Source organism: Anopheles merus, unplaced genomic scaffold (genome assembly GCF_017562075.2).
Source record: "Anopheles merus strain MAF unplaced genomic scaffold, AmerM5.1 LNR4000708, whole genome shotgun sequence".
Taxonomy (NCBI): Eukaryota; Metazoa; Arthropoda; class Insecta; order Diptera; family Culicidae; genus Anopheles; species Anopheles merus.
In genome coordinates this window covers 1-8023 of record NW_024428288.1, presented here as the reverse complement: position 1 = coordinate 8023, position 8023 = coordinate 1, and the positions used below count along the sequence as shown (strand labels likewise).

The window sequence follows — 8023 nt, the reverse complement described above, 5'->3', positions numbered from 1 at the left end:
GGACGACTCCGGACGACTCCGATCCGACTCCGATCGACTCCATTCGACTCCGACGACTCCGAACGACTCCGAACGAATCCGGACGACTTCGGACATCTTTGGTCGACTCTAGATGTTTCCGACTCCGGAAGACTCCGAACGACTCCGGACGGCTCCGACGACTCCGAACGACTCCGACGACTCCGAACGATTCCGGACATCTCTGGCCGGATGGTGCCAGATGTTTCCGACTCCAGAAGACTCCGAACGACTCCGGACGGCTCCGACGACTCTGAACGACTCCGAACGACTCCAACGACTCCGAACGACTTGGAACGACTCCGAACGACTCCGGACATATCTGGCTGCAGATGACTCCGAACGACTCCGAACGACTCCGACGACTCCGAACGATTCCGGGCGACTCCGGACGATTTCGGACGATCCCAAACGACTCCGGATAATGCTCAGTCGACTACCTCCGCATTTTTGCCAACTTTACCCTTCACTAATGTCGAGTATCGTATCTTCTGCTTATTTGGCACAACAACCATAAAGTAGAATATATAGTTGTATATGAGTTCAGTAGCAGTTCCAGGTTCCGATATGGGTTCAATAACAGTTGTAGCAGAGATATAGGTTCAGTATCAGTTCCATGGTCGGTATAGGTTCAGCATCAGTCCTAGGACTGGTATGAGTTAACGTTTTGTTACAGAGCTCGAACAGGTTCATGGCTCTTGAATGTAACGGGCATTTGGGAATATCATTTCATAGCTCTTTTACCGGGCCAAAGTATGTCTAAATGTGCAGGAAATAGGCTTCACATCAAATGAATATGTTTAGTCATGTTTTCTCATTGCGATGCGGACAACCCCCTTCTTGACAACGAACAACAATCTACAGCCCGCAGAGACTTTATGCATCGACCATTGCACGAGCACTGTTTGCCATTCAATTGTTACCTTTTAGCACGGTTTTTAAGAAGCAAACAAACAATATTCAGCACTTGTTTGTTCAACAATTCACGATGCATCAAACGAAAGAGGGGATTGAATGTTGACGCAATCCATTAGCATAGGCTAACAACAAAAAATGATTGTGTTGACACACTTTAACACACCACGCGGCATCCCCAGGTGTATCTAATTTCGAATGCTTTTTTTTCTAACGCATTCATCAACACCGCACTCAGACTGCACATACTTCAGAGCTTTATTGTCAACAAATAAACAGAATCTCTCGCTCTCCTTTATCGCTTTACATGGTATAAAAATTCACCTTACAGGTTCACTGGTAAAACACAACTTCTACTCAAAATAGAACATTATGCCGCAGTTTTGTCTGTTTGTTAAATCCTTGAGAAAACTAAGTCCTGCACTAGCATGTTTACACCACAGCAGCCTTCTGCTTAGTAGTTGGTTTTGTTTTGTTTTGTTAAACGCCAATTCCTGCCAATCTCTCTCTAGGATACACTTTCGTATGGAAGAAAAATGGTTTACTTTCTGGGGAGGTGTTGAAAGATCTGTCTTTTATCTCGCATTTCGCCCTCTTGCACGGGAAACGGAAAGATACAGGCAATAAGGTAAGGGGTTGTGCGGTTTTGGTCGGGAAAATTGCTAGGGAAGCTGATTTCGCCGTCCTATCAGATTAAGGTGGTGCAAATTTCGAACTACTATTGCCACTACAGACTACTACCGGCTTTGCTTGCTATACTAGTTAGTTACTACCGTACGAACATTATTCGACTGTAAACGTTAAACGTGCGCCTAAAAATGTGTTGCGTGCGTAAAAGTTGCTTGCAAAATGTGTCTAAAAATTTACCTATTCTATAAAAAAGCATCTACCCCCCGCTGAAGAAGACTCAGTGGCTTTTGTTCGCATAAGAGCCGTTGTAAAGGAGTGTCATCGTCTCTTACTGGCCTGTCCCTTATCTACCTGTATTTCCTATGTCGTTTGGTTATTTATATATATATTCCCGCCAGGTACCATTGTTCCCGTATAATGTTCTATTCTATCTTACCGATCGTGCCGTAAGATTGGTTCTCCCCATTTTAGCACCATAAGTGTAGCATCTTTCCATCTCTACTAGCTGGCGTTTCGCATCGTAGGATGAACAGTTTGTTCAAAGATTCTTTGTTTTTTTTTGTGCATTTTGTTTTGCTGCTGTAAAGGACTTGCTGTTGTTAACTGTTGCATACACACTTTCACCCAAGAAGACTAATATCGGTTTGATTCGTTTCACGATCACACTTTCTCTCTCCCGGCCTCTCTCTTCCTTTCCATCAAACACACACACACACACACACTTCCCAATTCGAGTGGCGTTCGGTTGTGATGTTCGTTAGTATGTTTGCATTGAGCACGCGTTCGCATTAGGCTGCTGGTAGAGCTTGAGCTTGCGCTTTCTGCATCCGCTCCTTGCCACCCATATGGTGGTACTCGATGAACCGAGCGCCCTGCAAAGCTTGCGCGGTAGTGTTTAGTAATGTGACACGCAAATAGCAGCAAGTTTCTCGGCTGCACCTTCCAGGCGAAGCGCATAAAAACGATCGAGTACAGACAGAGAGCTGCAATGAAGGAAATTAAGCTGTAAGTGTGCTAATTGGCCGCCGCACCGAACCACTTACCGCCCGTCATCGTGCCGGAAATAATCTTAGGATCTTTCTTCAGATCACCGAGCGCCGCAATAGGGATGCCCCAGTTCGCGACCGGGCCCCAGAAGTGAGTGCTCATCAGATACTCCCGGAACTCTTTGCTTTTCAGGTTGTTCAACAATTTGCGTCCCATCGTGGCCATCCTTGCTATCCGGGGAGGGTGAGGTGCGTTCTGTCTACTGTGCAGGAAGGGTAAAGAGACTTATTGTAAACAACACTTTCTATCGCAACTGCCCAACAACGCCAGCAACAAGATACCATCGATTGCGTAATCATCAAATCTGTGCGAAATTGATGAATGCTACTACCCCGCACCGTGTCCCTACTAACTTACCGCTCGCGATCCAAATGATACCGACAAACACACACACACGCACAGGTGGATGAGTTGAGTTCAAGGTCAGAACCGGAAGGTTCACGTCGTGCCTGGTTCGAAGATGTCCGCTTCCGTTCACCAGCACAACCCGGTCGTACTTTTTTATGTAAGCACCCACCGTCGTATTTACACACCCGCCGGAAATCGCACGATGAAAGCAAATATCAACAACACATCAACGCGATTAAAAACAAACTCCTTTTTTCTTTTTCTTTTCGCTCCCCTTCAAACTGCTGCTGTCAACATACACGCACAGGTGTACAAGGCGCCAGATGGCACATCGCTCTATACATCTTGTAGCAATCGTGCTCGAATTGAAACTGCTCGAACGATTCAAGCGAAACGTTTCAACGTTTCGATGAGCCGTTACGATTTGAATTTTGAACCGCAATTACGATCGGTTTGATGATGCAAACGAATACAATGCACTTGCGCAATGCTGAATTACAATGCAACACAGACGTTTGTGTACTGATTTGAAACCGTTAATGTTAAATTTCAAAATCACGTGCCTTCCAATATTTATCCAAACGTCCCTTTCAATATTTATCGTATTGAGCCCCTGATGAACCCTCGTTTACTATATCACATAGCACCCTGTTCGACCCGACCATGCGTCCTTTTGTACACCACTTAACTGCATCCCACGATCGCCCCGTACTCAAAAAAAAAACATTCCACTCTCTTCCGGCTGACCAGGCCACCGGTGGTGGAACCGTACGAGGCGCAGAGGAGGAGCCGAGCAAGAGAGCGTTGGAAAGATTTGTTTTTGTTCAATCGCATAAGACTAAATACAAATAGGAAAATAAATTTTCGTCCTTTCGTGCGTGCATCTCCGCGTAAGCTCTCCACAGTTCGTTCTTGCGCATTTGCAGCTCCTCGCGCCATCGCTACCGCGCATCGCCTTTTCCGCAAGCACCATCCATTGAGCTTCCTTTTTCTCCCCTATCTCTCTCTCTCTCTCTTTCCTTCTCACACTCGCTTCATTCGATGCTGCTGCTGCTCCTGCCATAGCCCTTTTCTCAGCTTTTTGTTGTACGGTGCGCTTCTTTCTTCACTTCCCCGCTTCGCCACTGTCTTCCCCCGTTCCCTCCCGTTCCTTTCCGAATGCCATTTCCTTTTGGCAGCGATTTTTTTATGTTATTTTTGATTTATGGCTCCTTTGCGGCTGCCAGAGAGCCCGGCCGCCAGCAGCAGTTTGAGTTGCATGAGAAAATCGTTTTTTTTTTTTTGCGCGTGTTTGTGTTTGGTTCTGTCCGACCTTCGATGGACAATGCAATACACGCACATGTACATAGAACCCGATATCCTTTCAGCAGCGCCGGCTCTACACCACCGTAAGCCGAGACAACCGGTGAAAGATGAGTCCTTGTAGCACGACACAATAGGGCCGGACTGACTGACCACTGCTTGCACCGGGTCACACGCGGAACACCGAACGCCGTGGAACAAAAGGCCAGCCCGACCGGCCACTGCGCACTGCACACCACCACCACTGAGACGGTGAAGTACTTCCGCCACTACGGCAACCATAAGAGGGATGTGAACCGTCAACCGACCAGGCCCGTCTGTCGGTCCCTGGGTGACCCCAACGTTCACACTGCCCCTGCTCCTTTGCATCCAAAAAGGGTCTAAGGGTACGTTTTTTTTACCTGCCTGCGCAACCTTTCGCGCACTTGTACGCTACAGTATCACGCTGACCGCAAAAAGGATGGCGCAATCCTGCGCAGACGCAACCGACGATGATGAATGATGAGCCAGAAGAAAAAAAACAAAGCAACCCAAGCAGACCCCACAACCTTTCGGGGTAATTTGGGTTAACTGGTTTTTTAAATAGGTTCAGAGGGTAAAAGGGTTAAAAGGTAAGGTACACCGGGCCGCACTCGATTAGTTCCTTGTCGCAGTGCCGAACTGCCGAACCCTAATTGGTTATGGAGTGCCGCCGTCTGCTCGCCGATCGATCTACCTGCTACAGTTCGGCAGAACCGATCTTTATGCCAATCATCCTGCAAAAGCTACGAGTACTTCAACGGCTCACAGGAGGACAATGAGCAGCAACGGTCGCATCAAAATCGCATTAGTCGCGCCATCGCAGCAACGTTTTTAACGACATCTGCCGTGCCAACGGTGCGCCGCCATTGCCTAACTATGATCTATCGAGAGTGAAGGTACAGATCGAACATCTAACGATTTGCTCTAACCTTTGTTCTCGGGTTTGTTTTCCTTTGCCCGCCGGTCTCACGCATCAGATCACCGGCCAAAGGCGCATCATCCGCCAAAAAAAAAGCTAAACCCGGCGTGGCCTTTCGCGGTCAAGCAAAAGTGCACACAAAAGGGCCATCTTCTCTTCCGCCAGCGTGCATGTGTGTGGCTGGGCGCGGGCTAAAACAAATATCTCCAATCCCCCATTGTCCCCGAAGCCCGCCACCATGTAACCAGCACTGCTGCTTTGCTGCTGCGCTGCTGCTGTCTTAACCCGGTCGGGCCAAAGCGGTCGTCAGCGGCGCATCACCGCGTGGTGAGAGGGCACAATTGAACGCACTACTGGTTTTGGTTTTGCGGATATGCTTGCGTTTGTTGTTTTTTTCCGTTCCTCGGAATCTCCTCGATGGCCTCGGCCAAATGGCATTTAATGTGGCAATACACACATGCACAGCATTCCCGCGCGCGCGCCATTCCTCCCGTTTGCGCCCGGAGGCTGATAACTCCCTGCGCAACTTCTATGCGTGTCTTACGGGTCTCTCTTCTCTCTACTCTCCCGGCGCTTGTGGGAAAGTTCCCAGCTTTTCCGGCCGCGATCCGCGCACAGGAAACAGGTCACCGGAGACCTGAATGGAATGGGGGCACACCGGGATGCTGTGCTGACCGTTGTCTGTCCAGCGAGGACGAGTTGCTGCTGCCCCGCCCAGATTCTTCACCGATGCAGATTTTCACGCTTCGCTTCGCGGTAACACTTCGACAGGACGCGCTCCTCTGGTCGCAACGGCATGGACGAGCATGAACTGGACACCACCAGCAGGAGAAGCAATAACAACATTACCAACAAAAAAAAAACGATCACTCAAACACGCCAGCAGCAAGCAAAATCCCCGCGCATACATTAATGCACCACCCTAGCCAAAACCCCGTTTTGTGCACACCTTCAGCATGCTGGCGTCTTCTCTATCTTGTCTCTCTGTTTAAGACATCGAAAGAAGCACACACACACACACGCACACGAAGACACAAACTGCCCATCCTTTCGGTTGTCCACGCGGTAAGGCCAAACGGGAAAGGATCGGCCACTAAAGGGGGAACAACGGATTCCGATTCCCCCTGGTGGCCGCCTGTGCATAGCTGCTCTCTCCCCTTGGGCGAAGAGCGCGCAGGCTCATCTTCACTATTTGCTGTTTCAACCCCTATTGGTCAACTTCCCCCCTCCCGTTGAACCATTTACGCAGACCAAGCCAGCGCGCATCATCGACAGCGCATTATCTTGTCTCTTTTGGACGCTGCTGCCTTGCTGCTGCTGCTGCTGCTGCAGGACAAGGGGAACTGTGTATATTAATGTTTTTGTTATTAAAATATTATAATGTGGACCTTCTTTTTTCGTCTATTCATCCCTTTAAATAGGCTGTCCAGTTTTGTGCGAGTAGGACACACTCGGAGGAAAAAAAAAGACAAGTTGGTCCGCTGCCGCTCCTCCAAGGATGTGGTGTTTCATAGACATCGCAGCAGCGTAGCGCTTAAAGGAAGGAGAATGCGTCCTAGCCAAAAGGATGAGTATTCTTGGCGGTGATGCCTCTGTTTTCTTTCTTCCCCCCGCCGCTCCCGGGCACAACTATCTTTACCGTACCAGCTAGCTTGACGGAACGCCGATTACACAACTCCCCTTTTTGCCGGAATGCGGAGTTTTGGTCGAAGCATCCAGCAGCTGATTCGGCGCATCAAAAAAAAAGGCATCCCTCGAGAACAGACCACTTTGAAAAAGTGATCACCCTGAAGCTATTGTATCCCGGTTAGCCGGAAAAAGTCTCTCGGGCTGACGTCTTGCAGCGAGAAGTCCTCTTAGTGTGTGTCATCTTGGTGTGTCATCTTGCTGCAATCATTGCCCGCTGGGTGTAGTACCCTGACAACCCCGGATGACCCCGGACTGTGCGACTGCCCTACGGCAGAGCTGGAGTTTGCAAAGAGTTTGCACTGACCGACGCGGAATGTATTTAGGTACTGTGAATTTATTCCTTCACTGTTCGTTAATTGGTATAAAAACAGGTCTCCGCTTCGCTTCGAGATTCGATTCTGAGTGTAAAAACAAGGCAGCTCCTGTGTATATATGTATAAAAAAGGAATCTATTACAACTATAGATGCGCACGGGCATCCCCTACCGTTTGCTGTTTTTTGTAGCTATTTAAACTCTAACGTTCCTCGTGGTGGGAACTCGTGCGGACCGCAACAATTACATCATGTTGGAATGGATGGAGAATAAATCTTACGTGTTTTCTTTTTACGTTAGTTTTGCACAATTAACCTACTTTTTACCTTTCTAGTAGCTCGAGCTTCGAGAATGCAATTCTGGTTGCATATTGCATGGATGGAATGAATTCTTGTTAGTGCAGGGAAATGGGGAACCTCACTTCCACCTGCACTATTATACCCTTTTTCCACCGATCAGCGAAATGGGTAGAGGGTTTAAATATAATGGCGTACTCTCGCTCTCTCTCTCTCTCTGATTCGCTTGCGCCTCATCGCGCCTACCCCTAGCTCTGGAGATTCCGGCGCAGCAATATCCACCCGAACAGCGACACAAAGACGACGATGGTAAACTGCACCTGCAGGGCGGCCGCCCCGGCCAGACGGCACTGAACGTCTCGAACCGCGATTCCTTATCATTCACGATGTTCTCGAACTCGGCCTCGACCAGCTGCCCGTCATAGTAGGTGATCAGATCCTCGTACGGATACTCGAACCCTTGCAGGCACTCGCACTTATAGCCGCCCGTTTCGTACCCGCGGCCCAGGATCGGGACACACTGAA

At 48.9% G+C, this 8023-nt stretch overlaps 1 protein-coding gene across 1 annotated transcript; it reads right to left on the bottom strand.

Annotated features, from left to right (window-relative positions):
* Nucleotides 1-1909: 1909 nt before the first annotated feature.
* LOC121602918 (mitochondrial pyruvate carrier 1-like) lies at nucleotides 1910-3138 on the bottom strand. Its single transcript, XM_041931676.1, is given in 4 exon segments — nucleotides 1910-2459; nucleotides 2461-2546; nucleotides 2607-2809; nucleotides 2968-3138. Coding segments are annotated over 3 exon segments (363 nt in total). The 5' UTR covers nucleotides 2776-2809; nucleotides 2968-3138; the 3' UTR covers nucleotides 1910-2351.
* Nucleotides 3139-8023: the final 4885 nt, after the last annotated feature.